Raw genomic sequence first — 26,327 nt, 5'->3', positions numbered from 1 at the left:
CGCTACAAACAAGGACGTTTCCATGGTTATTCCTTCACGTGGTGGCAGACTTTCTTATATTTATACTAATTTACATTAAGATGTATTTATGGGTGGCGACACGACGGACCAGCAGCTGCTCTATTTCCCGCAAATTGGGGTTTATAAAGGAAAGGTGCGCGGCCACGTGTGTACATCCAAATTTTTTTGTGCGCCGCACTTTTCTAAACTTTTCCGTATGCCAAGTTTTAGTGTGAAAACTGCGCACTCTTTTAAGCATGAGGCCCCTGGTGATTGAAGCTTTCCTGTAACACTTTAAATACTGAGCCGACCAGACGCCTTCTTGGTTTGATTGGGGTTCAAAATTGCAACATTTGTTACGTTTTCAGCTGCTGCGGTTTGCTTTCACACAGCACTGTGTCAAACAAACCAAACTGAAAAACCTGCCGCCTGCGGTGGCGCAGCACCAAGAAACGCTTAAGGAAATGACATAAATCTCAGAAGAAGATGTGAATGCAAACTTATTCTTTGCAAAATGTAAACAAAAATAGAGTAGCGTCAGATTTTAGCGGTTGTAGGATTTCTCTTTGGCCTTTGGCTAAAGTCCACAAGGCGTTTCTCCTGCTAGCGCGAGACACGTGCATTTGTTTTGGTTGTATTTACCCAGAATGCTGTGCTCTACAATCTACTTCCTGCTTTTAGACTAAAATGCTTAATTTTAGTCTCATCTGTGTAAAAAAAAAAAACAGAAGCAAAGAAATACTTCTAAAAATTACAAAAATAATTCCAGACCTTTTCCAAAGCATCTATGCAGAGCAAATGAAATGTTTAGATTAAAAAACTACCAGATTGCAGAAGATAAATGATTCTTTTTTACTTCGCCGGCGGTTGAGACGTGACTAAACAAGACTCTGAATCCCTTTCTGCTCACTGACTGTAATCCGACCAAATTCCTCAAATCCCCGGCTGATCTCCAGCTTCTAGACAAACAGCTTAATGGAGCCGCGGGCGGCGCTCGTCTCACCTAGAGGCTCTTTCTCAAAGTCGATTCCCACCGTGCCTGCGATGGCGTACGCCACGACCAGGGGAGGGGAGGCCAGGTAGTTGGCGCGCACGCAGTCACACAGGCGGCCTTCGAAGTGCCTGTTGCCAGACAACACACCACAGGCCACCAGGTCCCCCTGAAACGACGAACAGCGGTGTAGAGTCTGAGTGAGGGCAGACGGAGAGCGGCGTGGTGGCGGCGGCAGGGGGAGTTACCTTTTTGATGGCGTCGACTACGGCTTCTGGTAGAGGCGCCGTGTTCCCCACGCAGGTTGCGCAGCCGTAACCTATGACCTCGAACCTGTCACATGATCACAGCCATTATTTATGCAACTTATATTCATAATAACTTTAATGTTGATCAATATGTTCGATGTGTATTTGTTTGATGATGGTATTTGACTGGATGATGTTTTGATGGTTTAAAGCACTTTAAACTTCCCTGTTACTGAAGTGTGCTACACAAATAAATAAACTTGACATTTTCTTTAGAAGAAAATGGATCCATCCTTAAAAAAAAGGTTTTATCTCTGTTTTCTTATTCTAAAACAAAGAAATAAAAGGCTTATAAAAGTTACAACAAATTCCCTGCAGTATATTATTATAAAATATGTTAAGGTGATTGAACATTAGCGGCTCTAAATGAGTTTAATTTAACCAGATCGAGGCTAAAACCTTTTCTCTGAGATGTAAAGTGTAAATATGTAACTGAAACCTGTTCAACAAAGCTGCTGATGTCATTTCCTGTGCTGTCAGTGCATGAAACCTGCTCACCCCAGCTGGTTGAAGTAAGGCAGGACTCCACTGGCGTTGAGGTAGTGGGTGACCATGCCACTTCCAGGAGCCAGGCTGGTCCGGATGTAGGGCTTGACGACGAGCCCGGCTTCTACGGCCTTCTTGGCCATCAGGCCTGTCGACGGCGAGGAACAGAGTGAGCAAAGCCGAGCTGTGACCTTGATGAAAAATGTTCTCGCGCTATCTGTGTTGTGTCCAGCTTCCACCGCCTTGAAACTCAACTAAATTTTGCTGGGAAGACTAAACAGTTCACGTCTGAATTTAAACTTTGGCATACCTGCGGTGAGCATGACAGACGGGTTGCAGTTGTTGGTGCAGCTGATGACGGCGGCGATGACCACGGAGCCGTGCGCCAGCTGATACTCCTGACCGCAGTGCAGGAAGGGGACGCGGACGTCCTGCTTCTCCTTGGAGATGTGGAAGCCTTTAAATCCCACCTGGGACAAAAGGAGAAGTTACTGGAAAGCTCCGCTGCCTAGCAACAAGAGGAATCGGTACATACACCCGTCCAGGTTACCTTCTCGTTGAGGCAGCTCTGGAAGTCGTCCTTCATGCTGCTGACGGCCACTCTGTCTTGCGGTCTTTTGGGTCCGCTTACTTGGGGAACCATGGAGCTCAGGCTGATCTCGATCACCTGCACAAACATCGCTAGCTTCAGCGGAGCTCATTGAATACACCGTGGCTTCCAAAACTTTTCAGACGACGCATTTAAGTTGACAGAGAGTCAAGGGCAAAAGAATACAGTTGCATCTAAATTAGATACAGTTTTAAAAGTTCATTTATTTCAGGAAATCAATTCAAAAATTTAAACCAGTGTCATGTATTAAGAGTTAATTTCTATTAAATTTAAGAAAAATGATTTAAGGGTAATGAAAATTCAACATAATGTTTCTCACTAAGTCTAATTAAGCATTTTAATAAAAAGCATTAAACTGAAGCAGGCAGTCACTATAACAAAGGTTTGCAAAACTTTGTCCATATTTCACTAACGTTGAAATTTACTTTTTTTCCAATTGCAGTGTTTTCATCAAGAAACAATTAAAATGTCACATGAATACGTTTGTTCATAGTTAAACATGCCGCGCCCTCCTCCTCCAACTACTTCCTGTTGTTTTCTTCGTCTTTTCCGTCAGTAGTAACATACAGCTGCTGATCGTGTGACTCGTGTGATGTGAAAGAAGCGTTTTCATTGCGGTTTAGTGAAATGCACTAATTTTGATACCACTGATAAACCACCTCATCCTAGTGCAAAAACGTTCTATCAAAAAACTGGAGTTTTTTCAAAATTGGCATCTTTAATTCAAGCAAATATGTTTTTAATTCCAATTTTCACTATTTTATGGTCAAACACACACCCTCAACAGGTCTTTGCTGAAGTATTTAGCTGTTCACAGAAAGCTGTGTTCAACAACTGAGGGGAAGAAAAAAAGTGTCACACAGGCTGCCTGCCCCTTTTCCCCCAAATATAGCATCTTGTGTTTAAGGAAGCAGAATAACATCTGACTTTCTTTCACTTTTCGAATTGAATTACTGAAAAACAAACAAACAAACAAAAACAACTTTTTTTTAATCTGATGTGAAATTACCTCTGAGAACTGAGGATCTTCTGAGGATTCTTCATAGCTCCGGAAAAGATTTACAGCCTTCATGTAGGACTCCAATAATTTGAGCTTTTCGTCAGTGAAATCTGGAAGGATGAATTAAAATACATTACAGAAAAAAACGGGACACTTCATACAAAATCCACTTTCCTTTTTTTTAGCTCATATACATTTCATGTGTAGGTGGAAGTCGCTTTGGAAAAGTTGAACTTGGTCTTCATAAATATCTTTATATTCTATCAGAGTCATAGTTTTCATCCTGTTCAGTTTTCTCTTTTTCCAATTGTGTCTTTTGAACAACTGCATCACAGTTTTTGCTATGGATCTGCTAAACATGGACATCAACATCCGGCTAACCAATTGTGTGAATCCACCATTTTTATTTCTCGCAGTAATTTTGTAATCCAATTTCCAAGGATGCCAAAACTACGTGTGGATAAGTCATTCATTGCACCGTCCCTGAGCATCAGAAACACAGCAGAGCAGTGAGCTGTAAATAATGCTGAAATGACAAGAAGCTTCATTTTAGACAGAAATTTATTGTGTTTGTACAACGTCCTGTTTGTACGACGTCCTGTTTGTACGACGTCCTGTTTGTACGACGTCCTGTTTGTACGACGTCCTGTTTGTACGACGTCCTGTCCGTTGTTTAGCATTGTGCTTTCTGATTCTATTAGCGCATTATGCTAGGTTTTAGATCCTTGGACATAATCGGACTGCGTGTTTTGAATAGTATTGTGGTATAAACAAAAACAATAAAAAATTGTTTTTGACGTTTTTGTTTTGGGCACCACATGATCCATAGTTGGCGCTAGCAATAGCTAACTCGCTAACTATGTTGAGGTTTTGTTTACAAGACGTGTTCAGTCATATTGTGGTAGCATTTGAATTTTTAAAAGGTATCGACTCATAGTTTGTGTTAAAATATTGTTGACGTCTTTTAATTAATGTTAGAATAAAAAGTTAGATAAATGGATTTCTGCTGTTAAACTACAAAAATGGCTTAACGAGATAAAGGGGGGCGGGGCGTGAAGTGCCTCAATTGCATTTAAAGAGACCGTACCAAAACAAGTTGTTCTCAAACGCACCTCAGAACAGGGGTAAAAGATGGAGGTACAATAACGAAGAATTCAGACCAAAGCACTGCAGTTTCTCTTTAAATAAACCAAAACTGAATGACTTAAATATAAACAGGACAAAATTAAAAGCATGACATGTCCACTTTAATTGCTCATTTTACTCACTTGTCTTTTTAAAGTGCTTGAGTGTTACGTGGTCGATGGGGAAAAAGCTGACAGTGGCGTTGTATTCTGGACACATATTGGCGATGGTGGTCCGGTCAGGCGCCGACAGCTGGGAGACACCTGGTCCAAAAAACTCAACAAACTTCCCAGAGATTCCCGCCTGCCGCAAGTGCTGAGAAAACAAAAGATCAGAGAGACAAACCCGAAGCTCAGAGCATTGTTATCTAGAACATTTAAAGCTACTCTGGTTGAACGACCCTATCAAGGAACCTTTGTGATGCCGAGGACGATGTCGATGGAGGTGGCCAGCGGGTTGATGGAGCCCACCAGTTTACAGCCCACCACCTGAGGTAGGGTCAGCGACACCGGTTGGCCTAGCATCACCGCTTCAGACTCGATTCCTCCAACGCCTGGAAAAAATTGTGAAGCCAGTTACTGATGATGCAGTTTAAACGAAAAGCTGAGAAACGTCGGTTAGACGAGGCCGTACCCCATCCCAGGATTCCCAGGCCGTTGATCATGGTGGTGTGGGAGTCGGTGCCCACCACGCTGTCGGGGTAGATCAGGCCGTCGCTGACCTGCACCACCCTGGACAGGTACTCCAGGTTCACCTGGTGGACGGCGCCGACGTCGGGAGGAACCACGTTCACATTTTTAAAAGCCTTCGAACACCACTGTTGGGCAGACGAGGAGAAAGGTCGGTGCTCAACGAAGAGTCTCGTCCAAATGAACATTCATTTTATCTTCTCTACGGGAAATCCAAACACAAGTGATGTTTTGGTACCTTAAAAAAATGAAGCCTCTCTTTGTTTCGCTGCAGTTCCATTTCCTGGTTCTTCAAAGCCGTTTCCACTCTGCAAAAAAGATATCTACATTACCTTGCAAGTATGTTTAACTTGTGCACGACCTTTGAACTTCACCACATCAAAATGAATAACAGAAATCCTCTCTAACGCCTAATTTAGGATAATCTCGCTCTCATATTTTTACTGTTGCTGCAATTCTGCAAGCATTTTACAGTGTGTGGTGTGTTTAGGGTAATGAACAAGTGTTTGTTTTCTGCCACACACACACACACACACACACACACACACACACACAGACACACACACACACACACACCGTGCTTTGGATGTAGCCTTTGGATGTTCTTTCAGCAATTGGCCTTTTTTTGAGTCTGTATACTCCATTTAACAATTGTTTACTAAATTTGTTGACGACAATTTCAATGATCAATTAATCGAATTAATCATTTCAGCCCTTGTTCAAAGGTCATGAATACTTCTGCAAAGGACTGAAACTCTTTGAATCTAGTGCCAGTGTTACACAGACTGAATCAGTCAAATCCTCTAACTAGTGAAGACGTACTCAGAAACGGGCTGCAGGTGGAAGGGGCAGAGCAGGGGAGTGTTTTCGATCTGCTGGACAGAGGTAGGACGGCCCGACGAGGTGGGGAGGTCGCTGCAGGCGGCCTTGCTGCAGGAGCCCCGCTGGCCCCCGCAGTGGGAGCCGCCTCTGGACGGAGGCCGAGCCGCTGTGGAACGAGGAGGAGGCTGGCTCTGGTTGGAGCTGTCACCGCCGCCTGGGTTGGGAGCGTTCTGTATGGCGCTGGTATGACAAGGTTCAAAGGTTAAAAGGAAATAAAGGCCGACGTAAGCAAACAAAGGTGGGATTTCTTTCCAGTTAATTAACAAACCATTTGCTGTAATCAATTTGTAGCGAGTGGTCTACGATGAGGTCTGTGGGGCATTTAGGGTTCACTAGGTCGGGGTCCACGCCCTGTTTGGCCACAGCGTCTCTCATAGCTGCCAGGTCCACCATAGCAGGAATACCACTGATACACAACCGCAACAAAAAAAAGTGTTTATTTTTTGTTCCCAACTATCGCTTTCTTCACAGCTGAGGAATTAAAAAGTGAGTAAACTCACGTGAAGTCCTGCAGAAGGACTCGTGCCGGGGAGAACGGCACCTCTGCTTTTTCCTGCTGCTCCTGCCAGTCCAAGATGTTCTGCACATCCTCCTCTTTTGTGTAGAAGCCGTCGCAGTTGCGAATCGCCGCCTCCAGCAAGATCCGGACGGACAGCGGCAGTTTGTCTGCGTGTCGTAAATAAAGAGTTGATTCTCCAGGGGGTACGGCTGACGTTACGACAGACACGGCGCGGCGGTGAACTCACCGTATCTCGGGTCGCCTAATTTACATGGGTTGTAGAACTTGATGCCATCTGGTAACGTGTCGATTAGATGGGCATACGGGTGCTCTGAGGAGGAGAAGTTAATGCTTAGACCAAAAAGAACATTTAATGTCTTCTAGTAATTAAAGATATCACTGATACTCTTTTAAATTCTTTTTTTTAAACAGAGTCACATGACAGTAATAACTGTGTTCCTACAGGTTTCACGCACTCAAATTTAGGACATTTTAAGACCATTATGAATAAAATTTAAGGCCTGTACAGAAATGTATGAAAAAAAAGGGGATTGTTTTTCAGGGCACCAAAGTTTTTTTACACAGAATGCGTCTAGAATCGTACAGGTTCAAATTCTAATTGATTCCAAAGGGGAATGAAATGTCCTTGTAACTCATCAATTTAGATTGTTCAAAGTTTTTGCAGACGGTTGTGATGGCAGTTGCAAAGACGAACGTCGCCCCAGGCAACTGGTGTTAAGTTTACACTTACAAATAAAAGACACAAGCTAGCTATTAGCAGCTTGTTACCGCACATGTCGCAGTGTATTAAGATGTCTACATGTGATTCAAACTTCTGCCCGACAGAAAAGTCTGGGGGGAAAAAAAATACTACATAGAATATATAAGAATAAGTAGTCCTGCCACGACAAAAATTGAGACCTGTGATTAATTTATTTGAGGTCATCTTTGATGAATTTCAAGGGGCAGTAATATGTTTTCCAGACACATAGTGCCATTTTATGGCATAGTCAAAAAACAATGTTACCTTCAATTGTAATAAAAATGCTACATATACCAACTAAAACTTAAAAGAAATTTTATAATACACTAGGGAAATTTTTTCCCTAGTGTAGGCTCGGCTAAGTCATTTACTTATTTTAAATACGTTTTTTTTGTACACCAATAATATCGACAGTAAAGACAGGATGAGATGGTTTATAGTTTACTTGTTGGACTACCGTCACATGCTCATGCACCTCTGAATGTTTGTAACTTCATTTTTTAACACAAAACATGGTGTGCCACTGGTGGACTGTCCCAAGGCCTCTATCACCGGGCTTAGCAGGTTTTCTGGGGGAAACCCTGTTATTAATTTATGGAACGACTTGAAATTGGACCCCTGTATCTTTAAAAGTGCGTCTCGAAGGCGAAGCGAAATCCCTCCAGGCAGTTTGCACAACTGAGTGGTTCCCATGGAGATTAAAGGATTTCTCAAACATGAATGAAAGAATCAAAGCAACACTCTGATGGTAACATCATGCAACATTATAACATGATGTAAAGTTAATACTGCCCCTTTAAGACCAACCATCTAAAGCATTCAGAGCATCAAACTGTAAGTTCAGCTCTCATCTTCCTCAACTTTACCACATCTATTGTCAAATCACACAATACACGGATGAGACGTGTCATCAAGAAGCAACAACATTGCCTGCTTTGTGCCGTTTAAGATTTTAAAAGCTTACTGAAAAAACACAGAAGCACGTACGGAGGTTTTCATTTTATTGTTCAATAATGTAAACAGACGGAAGCCACATTCCTGCAAAGGAGATAATAAGCAGGAGGGACGGACACACTGGGGGCATTCCTTATCTCTGCAGCATTTCCTGAAAACAGACTCAACAATATGGTGGCGTCGCAGCCTGACGTATTGAAACAGGTAAAGGTTGGTTTACTGTATCAAGTTAGGCAGAGGCTTTAAGAAGTTACAGGCTAGAAATTAAATTGGACTTCATATTCACCAGTCTGACTAGTGGAACACTGTTTTAAAACCTATAACGGAGTCACATTACTGTAAAACAAAAGAAAGAAAAAAGTTGTACGAGACGAGAAAAATAATAATACGAGAAAAAAGTTGTTTTAAGAAAAAACTTATAATATTAGAATAAAGCCATAATATCAGTGGATTAAGGTAATAATGTTATGACAACATCAGTGACGTGCGGTGAGGTTCATAGCTGGTGAGGCACTGACTTAATCATAATCAGATTTACAAATATAGACCCCCTGCATGTTATTGTTTACATAAGGAAATTTCATGCATGCGGACAACGCTGGAGGGCAAAAACTATTCTTCTTCATGTCATCCATAACCATAACCGCGCTGCCGCCGTAGAATAATTCTGTTACCTCAATCAAACGTGGACATGTAGATATTATTAATTTCGTGCTGTGCTCCACAGCAAAGAGAAAAATTATTAAAGTACAACTCAAAACCACGTCTTTCTCGCTCTCTGTATCAGCTCAGCTACGCGCAGACTCGTTGCCATAGCAATTGAGAACAACGCCACAAAAAAAAAAAAAAACTCAAGATATTTCCCACACAAAGAGCAGGACATTCAGTCTATTGCAGTATGTTTATTTTGCAATTATTAATACGTGATTGCTGTGGTACGAAGACAAAACTATAAATATATCGCTGCATTTGACTTTACTGTATGGCAGGGGTGTCAAACTCCAGTCCTCAAGGGCCGCTGTCCTGCAGTTTTTAAATGTGCCACAGGCACAAAACACTGGAATGAAATGGCTTAATGACCTCCTCATTGTGTAGATCAGTTCTCCAGAACCTTAATGACCTAGTTATTCTATTCAGGTGGTGCAGCAGAGGCACATCTAAAAGTTGCAGGACAGCGGCCCTTGAGGACTGGAGTTTGACACCTGTGCTGTATGGCTAGCTCCATGGCTAGCTCGCTGTTACTGTCTCTTACTCTGCAGTTGTGGAGTCACAATGTCTGGGATCATGAGCGCCCCCTGCCATGAGGCAAGAGAACTGCCTGCCTCACCTCGATTCTGTTCTCTGCCATTTCTGATCGCTCCTCAGCACAGGAAACACGTTACACACACAGTTGGTGACAAAAACACTGTACATTATATTTTATAAGCTAAATTATGGAAAATCAGTTCATATATTAAATGGTTTTTTAGCCATTTTATTGGCGACGTACAGACAGGAGGAACATGCTCTCATAGAATGGCAGTCAGTGAGAGGTTGATCAATCCCAGGTGAGGCTCAGCTCACTGCTGCCTCACCAGCTTCGCTTCCCAGCATTTGAATGGGAAAATGCGAAAATTCAGCGATTTTGAAGAGAAACATAATCAGAATTGGTTAAGCTAAATGAAAAATAAATACGTTATAGTACAAACCCACAAGGTGAAAATAGCAATATGAATTATTTTATCATTATATATTATTTTTCCATGATGACAGGTGAGGCTCTGCCTCATCTGACCGCACGTCACTGACTCCCATGCAAGCAATTATAAAGAGTTAAAATGTAGAATGTTTAAATTTCTGTGGAGCTATATGTCATATCTTCAGACGTCAACATCAAATTATTGTCAGTAGCAGAAATTTAAAACGTGTTAACATTGTGACTTTATTCTCATAATATTATGACTTTATTCTTATATTTTCAAAAAGAAAAATCTTAGTCTGGCCTTATTGATCTGTCATAAAAACCACAGTTGGAGAGCAATGTCAGTCAAGCAGCTGACTGCTGGCTACTGGAGCAGATACCACCACTAACCAATATCCACACACATGGTATGGATTACATTATTAGATGTGTAATAATCAATATAGTACAAGTTGAGCTGACATAGTAATATTTGTTGCTTTTGTTAGATCATGTTTTAAACTATAAACAGTTCACTCAAAATTACTGTATCTAACTTTAAAAATTTCAGACATAAGATTAGAAAAGAGCTGTAAAATCAAAAAAGCTTAATTTCCCCCATTAAATGAAACATAGTTACTATTAGAGAATAGAAGATAATACTTCTTCTATTCTGTTAATTAAAAGAGGCCCTACCATCACGTGGGAAAATTATTCTCAACAATAGTTCACCAACAATCTTCAGCTTTTTATGTTTAGTTGCTCTCTAGGCGACAGCTTGATTTAACATTCAAATTTCCTGTCACACATACAGTATTGTGTATTTTTACAAACTACTGCCTTACAGGTACGTTCACCGGCAATAAAACGACTCTGTGCACAAAAAGGTTGTCACAGACAAAACCAATTCATGGCCACTGGCTGCAGAGTAGCAACAAGAAAAAGAATAAACACAGTAGAACCCGATTAGTCTCACACTTCAATAGATGCAAGAGTGAAAAGAAAAACAAAGTAAAATGGCTTCCTACTCAGTTTCAATTACAAAATCCCATAATTTTCAGACTAAATTTCATCTAATATTGAGGCATTTTAACAAGACTTAACTATTTGTATGGCAGATATTTCTACAGTGGAAAATAATTTAAAACAAATCATTCACACTCCAGTCACTAGTATGAGGAGATGGTTGGATAATATTTAGACAGTTGTATATGAGGTAAAGTTTTAAACTTCAGATCTTTTCCCATTTTATCCAAAATATATAATTCAAATTTCCTATTTGTTTCCTACGTAGGAACCCTGAATGCCACACAGTGAAGCCAGGTATAGACTCTACATATTCACCACATAGAAACAATATATATATTCTACATATAACCATGCACTGTTGAATCTTATGTGTTGTTATTACCAACCTAGATATAAATACAGATGCTATGGTAATAGAGTAAAAACAGCAGCAGAATGTGTACAGGTGTGTAATTATGTATTAGTTTACGCATTAATAGTGTTATAATAGGTAATACTGCAAAGCAGTAAAGTTAAGAATTAAGTAATAATGTATATAAGATACAAACACTGATAAAGCAGGGACTTTTTAAAAAAAACCTTTTGCTTGTTGTTAAATATATTACAATTTGGAGATTTTCACTGACTGGCTCTGGATTGAAAGGCCGATTTTTTTCCCCAGCAAATATTATAACACTAAACCCAGACTCTTCATAAATTATGTAATGACTGTAAACGGTCAATGTGAAAGTGTTGTGTGTTCCAGGTTTTCATTAAAACATCTTAGCATGTTTTCATAATGACAAGGTGAGGAAGAGAGGTGCAGTGCTAGCCTAGGTGCGAGCTGCTAACATACCCTCTTATCGTACAGCACACTTGTGCAGAGCACTTATCGAGCTACCGGCTTAACCTCCTCTAGAGATAACAACAACCAGTCTAGTTATAAAACAAAACACAAGCAGGAGACATTTAGGCAAAAGTCGTGGCAATGGCATCAAGAAAAGACACCAACGGGTTTAGCCTTTAGCATTGTCTTTTTTTACCATACTAGCTGTCATATCTGTATTATTGCGTTAGCTACGTGCTAGCTTTTCTGTCGGGGCCCTTTATATAACGTTCACGTGAAACAGGCCGAAGTTCTCCTACGAGCGAAGAGTCCGTTTCAGAACAGTTTTTTTTCGGTTAGTTTACACGCTGTGGCCACTCGTAGTTGTCCTTAGAAGGTTTGTAAAAGACTCGTTTTACCTTTAATTGTCGCATTGAGCGCCATGATGACTCCTGAAATCAACACGGGCCCCTTCTCCCACTGCAGAACCAACCCAAGGCTGACCAATTACAAAACAGCAAACAGTAATTTAACCAATCAGAGTACAGAGCTGCTCGGTCACGCCCAACCAGAAATTTGTAGTAGAATAAACATAAAAAAACACAATTTTTAGAAACTATCTGGATAAAAAAATAAGCCATGTTTTTAAGAAATACAACAGGATTTGTTACAGGTGAAAGTTGAGATACTATCTTATTATCATTATTATTAATAGGTAATAATGACAAAATACTATCTCACAATACGATTACATGCTGCTCAGTCATAATAATGAGATATAGTCTCTATCACTAATTAGCTTTAACATTATCATGAGATGCATAACTATAAAAGCAAGAGTCAAAATTTTGAAAGGGTGGCTCGTAGTATTTGCATAGTATCTGATAATAATGAGACAGGGTGTTGTTATTGTTTTGTATTTTTGTAATTATAATTCAGCTATATCATAACTGTTAAGTAGAAAATTAGGATAAATTATAACTACAAGGTTCATAAGGAAAACTATAACAATATTGCTAAATAATTACGGACAACTAAGTCATAATAAAGCCAAGCCACAAATATGAGATTCAAATCGCATCAGTGTCAGAAATGACTTGAAGCGAACATTAATAGCACTGTGACTTTAAAAAAGTGTTGTCATGTGACGTCAACTGTGTTGCTTTCAATGCACTTCGGATTGTTGGTTCGAGGAATGTTTGTGTAACTGACGAAAGAAATACTAGTATTTATTATTATTATTCAACAAATTTTACATGCATGTATAAATTTTTATCTATGTTTTTGCTTATTTATACCTTGTTACGTGTCAGTTTTCACTGGCCAAAATCTGTAATGTTATTTCGTGTCACCCTTGTAATGTACTTTATTAGAATTTTTACCCGATCATGAATGCATCATCTTCCTTCAATTGTACAAACGACTGGCAAAGTAAATATTTCAGTCCTATAAATCGGGGCAGAATGCTTTTCAAACCTGTTTTTTTAATTAACTTTAAAGTAGATAACGATTTATAGATGTCTTGATAAAGCTTAGACCCTTGACCTTTTACCTTTGACTGTGTTTGTTCAGAGCAGTAATGGACGGAAGACATGACCCTCCATTATGTTGCAGCAGCGCAGGCCGTTCGAGTGTAAATAAACAACTTCGATACCCAAACGACAGTGGTCGAGGACGGTGAGCTTAATGACTATTCGGGTACGTTCGGTCGGTGTGTTTAGGTAACATTAATTAGAGTTTCTTCGATAGGAAAGCCCCATGGCAGTTTGTTGTTGCTAAAGCAGCTCGAGTATACTACGCGCTGTGACTTGCACGTGCTTCCTCTTCCAACAAAACATCACTAAGTTATTGACTATAACTGATCAAACGTTTAAAAGCTAGTTGCTCATCTAGTGTTGAATATTATTTTACTCCCAGTTTGTCAGCAGCCGAATATGTGCTTAAACTTCCCCTCCTGTGGTCTCTGTTCCCCTTACAGACCCAACTGACTAACAAGTATGTTTCACAAGCCATGTCAGTTCCGGGTTTATAAACCCTGTGGTAATACAGCTTTACTTCTCTTGCCCATTGTGTGAAGTGTTTTAGATATTTAATGAACGCCATTAATAACTTTCTCTCACTGTTACTAATCCGTAGAGGAATGTGTGTTTTTGTAGTACTTTGCAAAAGTACTCGCACTCATAACTTAACATTTGGTCATGTTAAAACCACACATTTAAACGTGTCTATCAATTTTCAGGCATAGGCCAACACAAGCAGACAAATGTTTTCACCATAGAGGGCAAAACAATGAGCGGAAAATGAAATGAATAAATAATTAGTACTGGTTTGTCTGGTCTTCATATTGATCTGGTGTTCCACGGTTGTCCTCTGTCATTGACTGAATGCTTCCGTCTGATGCAGGTATAATGGAAGCAGCAGCGTTTAGGACTGCAGCGCTTTGGCTTTAGTGCCTGACCGGCACCATGCAGCAGAAAGGTGCCATCCAGATTATCGAATGGGAGGACCTGGACAAGAGGAAATTCTACTCCTTAGGTGTGTTTATGACGTTGACCACCCGGGCCACGGTCTACCCAGCCAGCCTAATCCGGACCCGGCTGCAGGTGCAGAAAGGGAAGGCCGTGTACTCGGGCACCTTTGACGCCTTCTGCAAGATCCTGCGAACGGAGGGCGTGAGGGGCCTCTACCGAGGCTTCATGATCAACACCTTCACTCTGGTGTCAGGACAGGCGTACATCACCACCTACGAACTGGTGCGCAAGTACGTGTCCCACTACTCTCCCAGCAACACGGTCAAGTCCGTGGTGGCGGGAGGGGCAGCGTCGCTGGTGGCTCAGACCATCACCGTGCCCATTGACGTGGTGTCCCAGCACCTGATGATGCAAGGACAGGGGGAACATCACTCCCGCTTCAAGGTGAAGCCAAAAATGATGCTCGCCACATCTAAACGCAATCCTACTTTTGGACAATCGCGGGAAATAACGGTGCAGATATTTGCAGCCGATGGTTTCAGGGGATTTTATAGGGGTTATGTGGCATCCCTGCTCACGTACATCCCCAACAGTGCCCTCTGGTGGCCTTTTTACCACTTTTATGCAGGTAAATCAATGCCACCTTTCCTTTGTTTTGTCAGCATGTCTTTTTGTACAACTTGGCCTTACGATGTATAATGTCGTTTGCATTTTTAGAAAAATTATCTTTAATGGCACCAAGTGGATGTCCCCACCTGATTCTGCAGGCTGTGGCAGGACCAATGGCAGCGGCAACTGCCTCCACCATCACAAACCCTATGGATGTTGTTCGTGCAAGAGTTCAGGTAAGACAAGCTGGAGCCTTTTGAAGGAGGTTGTCATTGTTTACTCTTCAAACTTTAATTTGATGATCTCCTAGCTGTTGAAGTGAGGCTGCACACAAACATGAGCTGTCTGAGGCCTTCAGCAAGAAGATTGTAGTAGTTTATGTGCCTGGTAGGGTCACAGATGAGTTTGTTATCAGGTATCCCTCTGTAGGATGTTCAAAACAACTGGTAAGATGCCAATGACTGCCCGGTCAAAGTTCACCCTTGGAGCAGAGCGGAAGATCCTTAGAGAGGTTGCCAAAAAAACCCTCTCCCATAGGATCTACCATGAATTCTGCCACATGTCAGAAGGTGCTTCAAGACATTTGAGACTGGCTAGCTCAATTACAAATAAATTAACCATCTCTGGGGGGGGGGGTCTGCTTAATTACCTTCATAATGGAGAGTGAAAATCAAAAGCCAAAATCATTTGCACGTCATTGAATAAAATCTGTAGTTGAACCCACAGGAAATTAGGCAAGCGGCAGGGTATACTCTGGACTGGTCACCAGTCTGTCACAAAGCAACACAGAGACTGACAATCACACACACACACACACCTAAGGATACTTCGGAGAGACCACAACATGACCTAAAAGGCATGTTTTTGGACTGTGGGAGGAAGCACCCAAAGAAAAAAGGTCCTTCTCACTGCAAGGTAACAATGCTACCAAATGTGCCACTGTTTGCCCCATAACCAGTAGAGAGAGGAACTATCTCCGCAATTTTTAAAGAATAAGTGGATATAGACAATGAATCGATGAAGGTGCATGAACCCAAAACAACAATCTAAACAGGACTTAGAACGTCATAAAGCAACCTTCATTGGAAAGCACAGTGGTAAGAAGTTTCTAGTATCTGGTCACTAGTCACAAATCTTCAAGGACTTTTGATCTCTGTTGCTGTACAAAGAGCCCTGCCATGGGAAACGTAACATTCAGGACAGAGACGGGTTCTGTGTCACAAGGATGAACCGTGTCACAAGATTTAATGTTAAATCTTCATATTAACCTCAGAACCAAAGTAAAAGACATTGTGAAGTTTCAAACTGAAGTCTGTGAAAGTTGTAATCCACAGAGAAACAATTCATACACTATGTGCTAAAAGGCCGTTCAGCAAGGAGGAAACCATGAGTCCAAAAGTAACATAAAACGGCAGTTTAAAGTATCTAATCACACTCGTGGACAATGAGCCTAAGGTTTGGGAGCATTGTGTCTTACAATACGCAGATGATCTATATATAGTTTTAGCTGATTATAACAATATACAAATCATTTAATCTTCCGCACTCCAAATGTAACAAACTGTTGAGTTTATTTATACAAAGTTGTTGTTTATTTCCCCTGGTAACATAAGGTTTAAAAAAAGCTAACCATGCATCACCATCATCATCCTTCTCTAAGGTGGAGGGCCGGACATCCGTCATAGAGACGTTCAAGCAGCTGCTGGTGGAGGAGGGCATCTGGGTGATGACCAAAGGGCTGTCGGCTCGCGTCATTTCCTCCATGCCCACGTCGGTGCTCATCGTGGTTGGATACGAGACCCTGAAGAGGCTGAGTCTGCGCGCAGAGCTGATTGAGACCAGACACTGGTGAAAGACAACAAGGCGTAGGCAGGGTGGGGGACCAGGACTGTCTGTCATCCTTCTCCAGCTGCACAGAGGCAGTGACCCAGATCTGTCTGATGCGCTTTAGATCGGTGCGGCTTTAAACGCAGGAATAAGGGGAATTCAACATTAGACGCAGCCGTTAGCAACTGGAAGGTTGATGAAACAACCATATTGTTCTCGCTGTCCTGTGATTTGCTGTATTATTTGTGAATGATGCACATTGAAATGCGTAACAGGTACTTGTTCCTCGTTCGTGTTGCTGTAGATAAAATGAAGCTAGGTGATGGACGAAAAGAACAGATTGGAAAAATTCAAGTTTTAATCTAGAATATGGGTTTTCAGAGTCTGGTAGCTAGCTTATCAAAGAGCAAATGGACATCTGTGCTCTTCCATCTACTTTATTGTAGATTTTATTTTTGTAAAAGTTTTACTTGATGTTCCATTCATATAAGTTTCTCTGGTCTTGTGGGGTTTACCCACATTAGCTATGATGCTTTGGTTACCTTGTCATTTACAGTCCTATAAGTATGAGCTACCTTTTTTATTATAACCATAGTTCATTCAGCCTTGGTCATCTAACTTTGGCGTTGGGCCTTACATGACGTCAAAGTCGACAAGGTCTAATAGCGAGGTTAGCTAGCAACTCTGGACAGACAATACTATGGCAGTGGAGCATCCTCAAGTCCATTCAGACAAATCTAGATTTTAAATAATCATGGTCACACTTCCTTCCTCATTTTATTTTCCTTGGCCCAGACTATCTCGTCCCTCACCATATCTTTATGTACTTAAGAAAAAAAATCGATCTGGCATAGGTTTGGTGAAGTTAAATATTTTGAATTACTTTGTTTTTTTAACCCTCATTTTGCCACCCCTTGAAGAACTCTAGCGCTCCCTAGAGGATATTTGAAAATATCAACACTTTGAAAAGTCCTGATCTAGAGAGGTTGCGTTAGATCAACTGAAACTGTAATAGCTTTGGTGGTGTAAAAACCAATCTTGCCTTTATCCTGTTGTACTCTACTGTACAAATAACATTTTAATGTCTGCAGATCTTTCCCTAACTGAGTTGTAAAGGGGGGTTTGGTTCTCTGGTCCGCAAGTGTTTTGTGGACTTTAAGGTATTTTCTGAGGGCTGTCCAGTCCATGGACAGAAAGGTATCCGGTTTGAGAACCTGTGGTCTCATCTTTGCTTTTGGAAATGGTGTGGTTCTGGGGGCATCCTCAACTCCTGTAAGTCAAAAGCCATGGTAACCACCTGAGAGAACGGTGGAGTCCTCATCTCAGATCGACGGTCAGTATCTGTCTATCAAGGGGCCTTGTCTGCAGAATACTTGGTACTACTCTTTTTATAAAAAAAATAATCTATTACATGATTAATATGTGTAATTCTGAAGATTAATACCCTTTAGGCACCTTGATTATATTGTGTGTCACTGCCTTTAATGTGTTCACTTCAATGAAGAGTAAACCACATTATTTTGAGCTCGATTGTATCACTTCAGTGGTAACCAGGGTCCTCAAATTGATTCCAAACATTTATATTTGAACTCTTAAAAAAGTGTGGAAGTGAACACTATTTAAATTTTTTTTGTATGTAAAATATCTCCTGGTGAGAAATTTGATTTTAAAAAGACTGCAACTCAAACCGTGCTGCCACGGTTCCATAAAACAAAGATGGCAGCAACACACCAGCACACACACCCTGATTTACTAACCTGCCTTCAAAATTGACATTACAGTGTGTTCAGATTTACTGCCATCCCACAGCGGACATTTTGTGTTTTGTTCATTTTTTGTTTGTTTTTTTTAAAGTAATGTTTGTGAACACTTCTGCCAGGTCAAGTACAGTGTTTCTGTGAATAAGAGTCTCTTAGTATTTCTGTGACACATTAAATGAATGTGTAAAAACTTGTGTTACATCAACATGTCCAGAGTTGAATAAAAATTGTATAAATTTTGTATTTTTATTTTAAACGTCATAAATCAGGGGCTGCAGTACATGTGATGGTCCATCAGAGGGAGCACTTTATGCTTGAGATCAAGCTGCTGTAATCCCGCATCTTAAATTAGAATATCATACATTTTACTTATTTTAGTGGTTTGATTCAAAAAGGTTAAACTTATTGATGGATTAAACATGAACTGATTTCATTTAATTCTGATTATGATCAAAATTATATTTCTCAGAAAATTAGAACATTTTAAAACCGCCAATGTTGACGACTACTTACTTTACACTTGTCCAGCAGATAGTGCTGACAAAGGATATTAATGAAAAGTTGAGTGGAAGAAAAACTGAAAACAAAATGTGCACAGTAAGGATGCACACAGTCTTGAGACGATTGTGACACAATAGCCTTTTAAGATTTTGTCAAGTTGTGAACCGTTATCTAAGTAAAAATAGCAATTTTTACAACTGTGTTTGGTATTTTAGGCCCAAACCTATTCAGACCCAGGAAATAATAAAAGCAAAAAGTTCAACAGTCTTTTTGATACAGTATAAAACCGATTCATCTGCAGTACTGAAACTGTTGATTTGTGAAAAGTAACATTTCAAAGTCTAGTTTGTCTTTCACATTTCAGGCCATGTAGGTTGATGTCTGTAAATAAATCTCTAATAGGTTCAACTAACAGCAATACAACAGAAACAAATGACCAAAAACGAGTCTTTTATTATTTGGCCTAATTTAGCCAGTGCATAAACATCAACACATTTACTACCCCAAATCCGCCCTCTAAGTATCAATGGAAACTTTTTCCTCCTCCTGCTACTGCTCTTTATCACAACGGGCAGTCGTAGATGTGGATGGCGCGGTCGTCGCCGGCCGAGACGATCTTTGAGCCTTTGCTGTTGTACTTCACGCACCACACCTTGGGACGACAGAGATGTTGCAAGTACGGTAGCAAAAAAAAAAAAAAAAAAGCTCAGTGAACAGAAGAGCAGATCAAACTCTCCAAACGTCTCTGCAGCCTCAGTTCTAATGAAAGCTGGCAGGAATTTTGTGAGACAAATCAACCAAAAAGTAGATTCGCAAGTAGATTGAAGTTTGGGCTTTGACTGAGCCGTTTTAATTGATTCACATGCTTCAATCTAAACCATTGCTGATCTGGCTGTAGATGGGAAGATGAAGCGCCGCACTAGTCTCACAACAGAAGTGCCAAAGATTTTTAGAAAATCCAGCGGCATGATGCTGCCAGATAAGATAAATATCAAAAAACTAGAAGAGTCAGGTTCCTCACCTGGTCTTGATGGTCAAAGAAAGTGTTGATACAAGCTCTGGTGCTGGCGTCCCAAACTTTCACGCTCTTGTCAGACGAGCTGAGGGGAGCAGAAGAAAGAAGGTTTTTACGTTTTGACAGCGGAATGGATTCACACCGACACGAAGCATAAGAAACTAGAGGAGAAAACACGTCACATCATATTGTAACAACAACATATTGAAGTGTGGAAGAGCTGCTTTTAGTGTTCCACCTGGAGACAAAGTGGGTGTGATCCGGAGAGAACGCCACATTAAGAACCCAGGACCCATGGCCGCTCAGCGTGCCGGCAAGGTTGGCATGTTGTCTGAGGAACAGATAAAGCACTGCTTTAATCTGCTACTTTTTCCACAATTTGTCCATAAATCACTAAATTACGATTGATCAAAGCGATAAAGCACAGTAAGTGCCACTTACACGTCGTATATTTTGATATATCCGTCATCGGAGGCTGTGACCAGCAGCTGGGAGTCCGGGGAGAAGGTGAGGGATCTGATGGGCATGGCGTGACCTGCGGACAAGAAAACACACAGAATATCAAACTCCGCGTCTGGACAGTACTAAGTCTAAATGTGCTATTCAAGGCAGGATTCCTGAACACTTATTAGTTCACAATTTTACTCTTTTCCAGACAAATTTCAAGAGTTCAGCAGGGTTTTTTTTATTGTGTTTTGGATATGTGACACAAAAGGTCAGCTTTAACTCTTAAGAGGCACAGCACAATGTTTCAGCTTATATTAGCTTCATTATCTGTAAATTTTGTAATTGTCAAATGGGGATTAGAGTAATATTTAAAAGATGAAAGACAAGAAAAAAAAAAAATGTCTAGAAAAAATTTGAGCATATTTCCACACTTGTCCAGAACAGGAAACTGGTTAAGTAAAGTTCCAGACTGTTTGCATGGATCTCTGTTGTTTTTAGTCAACTTTTAAAGTATAAATACAAGAAGCTCACTATTTATATATTTCTACAGTGGTCCGACAATGTATGTGCAGAATAAATAAATATATGTATGGAGAGATGCTACACAGATTTTAATTTTTTTTTCTTGTCAAAAGTCCAGAGTTTTCTAAACTCAAATTTCCAGATTTCCCAGTCGTTTTCAGGCCATCTTAAGGTGGACACATCACTAAGCATTAATAGAAAAGTGAAACATTATGGCAAAATCTGAGAATCTGTTGTATTATAATCTAAATCAAACTGTTAAATGTTTTATTTTCAAAATTATATTTAAATAAAATCAAAATTAAAACCTTAAAGGAAATAACTTGGTATTTTTCCTGCCTCTAATAGATGACCTGCTTAATCCTAATGCTGGAAAATTAAAAATCAAACACACTGATAAAGGCCTAACTCATCATTAAAAACCATCTAAAATGCTCGATTTGTCTGGCTTTTAATCGAAGGGTTATTCCTGAAAAAAAATTTGTCTTTTTTCTTCATATAAATCTGTAAATTAGCCGACCTTCAAGTGTGTGGAGTAGCTTCCCGGTGGCGATGTCGAAGAAGTTGATGATCCCATCGATCGCGCCGCTGGCTAAATACTTTCCGTCGGGGCTCTGAGGAGCAAGAAGGAAATGTGAAATGGAGCCAAAATGGCCGCCACAGCGCTGTGAGGAAGTTCCGGGACACTTTCAGATTTCTCCTGTTTTTGCTTTTTATGTCACATGTAAATATTTCAGAGAATCAAACTCATTTTAAGCAGAGTAAAAATGAAAACCCCACATGTTCACATGATATCTCAAGCATGTGAACGTAAGCTTGAAATATATTTTAGTGATTTACTGAAATGTAGCTTTTTGAAGGTACATTGTTTTTTGAAAAATCTGGATTTTTTTCCAACTAGAGAAGTTTTTCTCTCATTAAAGTGACTTTTTCTCTCGTAATTTTAGGACATTATTTTTCTAGTGACAAATAATATTTTCCGCTAATATTATGGCATTCTCAATTATTTATTCTCCACTGTAGAACTCATAGAAGAAATGGTTGAAATAAAATCCACATTTTTAAAATATTTTTTGTAACTTATTTTTTTTCAAAAAGAAAACAAGAAAAAAAAAGGAAAATCAGACAACATATGGTCCTTCAGGAAAGTTCTGGGTCCTGAGGTCTCCTCCCTGTGGGACGCCCCACAAAACTCCAAAGAGAGGCGGCTGATCAGATGCCTGAAACATCTGAACTGACTAATTTCTTTGTTGCAAAAATTTGCTTGATGATTGAAAAAAAGAGTGGGAAAAAAAAGTAAAAACAAGGTACAAACACTTTCAAAGCGTTAAAACAAAATGGCGACTTACACGGAAAGGAGTCACAACGGTAAATAAAAACTCAGACTAGATCTGAAAAGAAAACAAGCAACTGATTCTCACGTAAGCTATACTGAGGATGAATTTTCCTCTGGTGTCCAGGGAATATTCCTTCTTGCCGCTTTCCACACCAAAGATGTTCACTTTTCCAAGATGGCTGCCTGTGGCGATGTACTTAGAGTCTGGAGAGAAGGCGACTGTCCACGCATCGACTATAAGAGCGACAGAAAATGGATAAGAGGATACGAAGTGTTTACCTCTGGAAAACAAAATCTGTGTTTGTGCATTGTAAAAAAAAAAGAAAAAAAAAAGAGCTACATCATGTTCTTAAGTCACTGGGCAATCTCAGTCCAGGTGAGATACAAAAGCAAGGCGAGAATAAGCTCCTCCCACCTGGTCCGGCATCCATGGACTTGATCTGTTTCCCCGACTCCAGGTCCCACAGGCGGATATGTGCGTCCAGGGAGCTGGAGGCAGCGATGGCTCCGTGGTGACTGATGTCCACAGAGACCACGCCCAGCTGGTGGCCCTCCAGGGTCCACTGCAGCTCCAGCTTCTCGTCTGACCTGCAGGAACAGAGAGATACGCGCGCTACTTCCAGGCCTAGTCAAAGCCTAAGATTTATCAGCTGGCTTTCACATGGATTTGATTATTATTTTACTGGGAAATTTGATAGGATGCGAAATTTCAGCTTCATTTGAGGATGTGGAATAAGCAAAACTTTGACAAAGCTAATATCACTGAACTGGTTCCATTAATTCTGGAGTCCTAAACCATTAGATAAGGTCTTTTTCAAGTGAAACTGGAACAGCAGCTGTACTGTACTGTTCTTCCCTTCCCTTCCCTCCATTCAGGACATTTCATCCCAGCGCTGCGTGTCCCGAGGCCGAAACATCGTCAGTGACCCCTCACACCCCCACCATGGACTGTTCTCCCTGCTGCCCTCTGGAAAGAGGTTCCGCAGCATCCGGTGCAGGTCCACCAGGTTCCGAAACAGCTTTTTCCCACTTGCCATCAGACTGCTGAACTCTTAACTGGACTGCACTCAAAAACTGGTCTCCACTTTATACCTTGCACATGTACAGAGCTAAGTAACTTCTATTTTACTGTCAGTCCTGCACTTTATATTTTATATTTATATTTATATTTTATACTGTATTTTATTTTATTCTGGAGTAACCTCACAACATTGGAACCTCAAAACATTGTCCTGAGCCGTATGCAACGAAACTTTGTTCTGTATACACCCTGTGCATGCAAAACGACAATAAAGTCAGTCTAAGTCTAAGTGGTGTCCAGCAGAGAAATAACAGACAAATCAGATCTTTTAAGATAACATCACTGTAAGTAGGAGGGAAGATGGCAAAGCATAGAATGGAGAAAGGATTGTAGAGAGGCTGAAAAGAAGAATGGAAGAAAGTGAAGCAGGAAGGATGTAAAGAAACAACAGATAAAAAATGCAAAAAAAAAACATCAGTGCTGAAAAAGATGAAGAAATTCACACCATTTCCAGACTTTGACCAAATCATCTAGTGAACCGGTGATGATAGTTTCCGAGCCGTCTGCTTCGCTTTTGCCCCATGCTGCTGTCCAGATGGCATCGTCATGAGCTGAAGGGAAACAAGGGAGACAAGAAGAGAAATCCCAGCTCATACCAAGCTCCCTCAGCTCAAACAAACAGACTCAGATCCTGACGCTCCTAATTCCACTTCTCTGTCCACATGAACAGTACCAAATATCACCACCATGCGCTTTGTCATTCAACTGCAACCCAAGTTAAATTATTCCACAGAGACAGATCAGGACTCTCATTTAAACCATTAAATAATGTGGAACTCTAAAAACAGCGGTGGTGTTCGTGAACCATGCTACTCACCATGTTCTTGCTTGAACAGAATGCTGTACTGAAATTAAAGCACAAAACCAAAGTCAACCTCTGTCTAAATATCACCACAACGAACAAGAACGTATATAATTTACTCATTACCTGGGTACTCATTGCTTTTGGTCCTGGAAGTATGTCACCCTGTATTCAAAATAATGCAGGTGTTTTTTTTAACTGCCACTTTTAAGTTAACACTGTTGTTTTTAAATGCATAGAGCTGTTTGCTGGCTTAGCGTTGATTTTGAAAAGAGAATTTCTAAATAGCAACTTTGCTTTGTTGCCGTGAAAATTACAAAGGAAGCAAAGGTAGTAGCTAGCCCAGGCTAGTTGTCTCTAGCTCGCTGGTGTTGCAAACAAAATTGCGGCTGCGTCACACCGGTGACGCTAGCAGCACGCGCCGGATTGCAAGCGACATTGTAGGTAAAGACAAAAGATAATGACGACGAAAAGCGCTCACTTACCTTCAAAACCCCAAACTTTATATTAGAAATTTGGTCCTCACTGATTTACATGTGAAACTGCATCATGACAACATTTGATGTAACTTCCGCTCTCGGACTTCCTTGGCTTTTGTTAATAGGGTTTGAGAAAAGTCAAATAGCCTCGCTATCGCCCCCACAGATGCGGCAAAGAGGGGTATTACAAAAGAGGTGTTGGTCTTTGTTATCAGAAAGGCAACTGCAAATGACAACATTTGAAAGTGAACGCAATTACAACACAAAGTGAAAAGATAATAGAGAAAGAGGGATTGCATGGCAAGTGCTTAAAAACAAAATAAAGGAATGAGTTTGGTCAACTCCTTTTCATCTTAAAACATGGACATAAGATTAAATCCAACTCTGGAAAAAATTAAGAGACCACTACATTGAACCTCATGGTTGTTCCACCAAATATCGATTCCTAAACTCTCCCAGAGTTAAAACATTAGTATTGTTGTTTCTAAACGAATATGAACTTGTTTTCTTTGCATTATTTGGGGTCCGAAAGCACTGCAACCTTTTCGTTATTTTGACCATTTCTCATTTTTTGCAAATAAATAAAAAAAATTTGCTTGGAAATTTGGAGACATGTTGTCAGTAGTTCATAGAATAAAAGAACAATGTTTATTTTACTCAAACATATACCTATAAAGAGTAAAATCAGAGAAACTGATCATTTTAAATGGTTTGGAATATTTAATTTCCCTTTGGAATTGATAAAGTATTTTTAAATTGAATTGAACTGAATTAGCTGAACCGTTCCTTTGTAGCTCTGGCTGGCCAATGTCCTACAGAGTTTTGCAGATTGGTTAAGAAGTTTGTTTTGCTCTTATCTGACAATAGTATCTTCTTCTACATGTTTGCTGTGTCCACTACATGTCTCTATTAGCTTAGTACAAGAGAAGTATTATTTCAAGGAGAATTATGTAATAACCTCAACCAAAGAAAACTGTGGATCATTAGCCATTAACCAAACATCAAAGTGATTCTCCTGGCATCCTGGAGCTAATCAGACAAAAAAAAACAGAAGTTCTTTTTGTACCATGCAAATAGCAAAGAATTTAGATTTTTTTTTTTTAATGTAGACCCTAAAAGTACATTGTTTTAGCTGTGACAGTGCTGCAGCAGTAATTAGCTAACTATTTAGATCCCACTGATTAAGTTTTTATTAAAAAAACCTTGATTTAACCATTACTTTAGCAGGAAGTGCCTTGAGATCAAGTCTCTTTTTTTGAGGGTGACCTGAAAAGGTGGAAACACCACATGTAAGACAATATTAAAAAGCACAGTTAATCAAAACCCCAAAATTCACTTTAGTGAAAACAAAATGTTAAAAAATAATATTAGAGTATAAGATTAAGACTTTATAAAATAATTTAAAGGGGGTTTAGCTGTAGCAGTTACTCCCTTTAAGAAGAGTTTTCCATCCATCCATCCATTTTCTGTTCACCCTTTGTCCCTAATGGGGTCGGGAGGGTTGCTGGTGCCCATCTCCAGCTACGTTCCGGGCGGGAGGCGGGGTACGCCCTGGACAGGTCGCCAGTCTGTCGCAGGGCAACACAGAGACATACAGGACAAACAACCATGCACACACACACTCACACCTAGGGAGAATTTAGAGAAACCAATTGACCTGACAGTCATGTTTTTGG

The 26,327-nt window shown here is 40.3% G+C and overlaps 3 protein-coding genes across 6 annotated transcripts in view; 1 reads left to right on the top strand and 2 right to left on the bottom strand.

Moving 5' to 3' along the window:
- The window catches only part of ireb2 (iron-responsive element binding protein 2), a 19,137-nt gene extending 6,892 nt beyond the window's left edge, over positions 1–12,245 (bottom strand). Inside the window, exons 1-15 of the mRNA XM_028040658.1 lie at positions 12,221–12,245; positions 6,838–6,921; positions 6,592–6,757; positions 6,360–6,497; positions 6,032–6,271; positions 5,448–5,517; positions 5,154–5,337; positions 4,934–5,073; positions 4,664–4,835; positions 3,405–3,505; positions 2,336–2,452; positions 2,096–2,255; positions 1,798–1,933; positions 1,240–1,324; positions 1,004–1,160 (exon numbers count right to left, since the gene is read on the bottom strand). Coding sequence (XP_027896459.1) covers positions 1,004–1,160; positions 1,240–1,324; positions 1,798–1,933; positions 2,096–2,255; positions 2,336–2,452; positions 3,405–3,505; positions 4,664–4,835; positions 4,934–5,073; positions 5,154–5,337; positions 5,448–5,517; positions 6,032–6,271; positions 6,360–6,497; positions 6,592–6,757; positions 6,838–6,921; positions 12,221–12,245 — 1,975 coding nt within the window. The remainder of the gene's footprint in view (positions 1–1,003; positions 1,161–1,239; positions 1,325–1,797; positions 1,934–2,095; positions 2,256–2,335; positions 2,453–3,404; positions 3,506–4,663; positions 4,836–4,933; positions 5,074–5,153; positions 5,338–5,447; positions 5,518–6,031; positions 6,272–6,359; positions 6,498–6,591; positions 6,758–6,837; positions 6,922–12,220) is intronic.
- A 931-nt stretch (positions 12,246–13,176) lies between these two features.
- slc25a44a (solute carrier family 25 member 44a) lies at positions 13,177–18,711 on the top strand. 4 transcript variants are annotated; one of them, XM_028041814.1, is made up of 5 exons: positions 13,177–13,232; positions 13,374–13,478; positions 14,205–14,900; positions 14,990–15,117; positions 16,542–16,733. In XM_028041814.1, exons 3-5 carry the CDS (start codon positions 14,267–14,269, stop codon positions 16,731–16,733), a joined length of 954 nt encoding a protein of 317 aa, XP_027897615.1. In that variant the 5' UTR covers positions 13,177–13,232; positions 13,374–13,478; positions 14,205–14,266. The 4 variants fall into 4 exon arrangements, with proteins under 4 accessions (XP_027897615.1, XP_027897588.1, XP_027897597.1 ...); XM_028041787.1 differs by having other exon boundaries at positions 13,374–13,499; XM_028041796.1 differs by lacking the exon at positions 13,177–13,232 and having other exon boundaries at positions 13,239–13,499; positions 16,542–18,711.
- Positions 18,712–19,404: 693 nt separating this feature from the next.
- Positions 19,405–24,786, bottom strand: skic8 (SKI8 subunit of superkiller complex). Its single transcript, XM_028041825.1, has 11 exons — positions 24,658–24,786; positions 24,299–24,337; positions 24,188–24,215; positions 23,816–23,921; positions 22,705–22,877; positions 22,375–22,523; positions 21,474–21,567; positions 20,426–20,519; positions 20,223–20,315; positions 19,991–20,069; positions 19,405–19,621 (listed from the first exon to the last, which is right to left on the bottom strand). The coding sequence occupies exons 2-11, from the start codon at positions 24,308–24,310 to the stop codon at positions 19,532–19,534; spliced, it is 918 nt and encodes a 305-aa protein (XP_027897626.1). The 5' UTR covers positions 24,311–24,337; positions 24,658–24,786; the 3' UTR covers positions 19,405–19,531.
- Positions 24,787–26,327: the final 1,541 nt, after the last annotated feature.

This window comes from Xiphophorus couchianus, chromosome 2 (genome assembly GCF_001444195.1).
Source record: "Xiphophorus couchianus chromosome 2, X_couchianus-1.0, whole genome shotgun sequence".
In the NCBI taxonomy this organism is placed as follows: Eukaryota; Metazoa; Chordata; class Actinopteri; order Cyprinodontiformes; family Poeciliidae; genus Xiphophorus; species Xiphophorus couchianus.
This window is presented reverse-complemented; position numbering and strand designations above follow the sequence as displayed.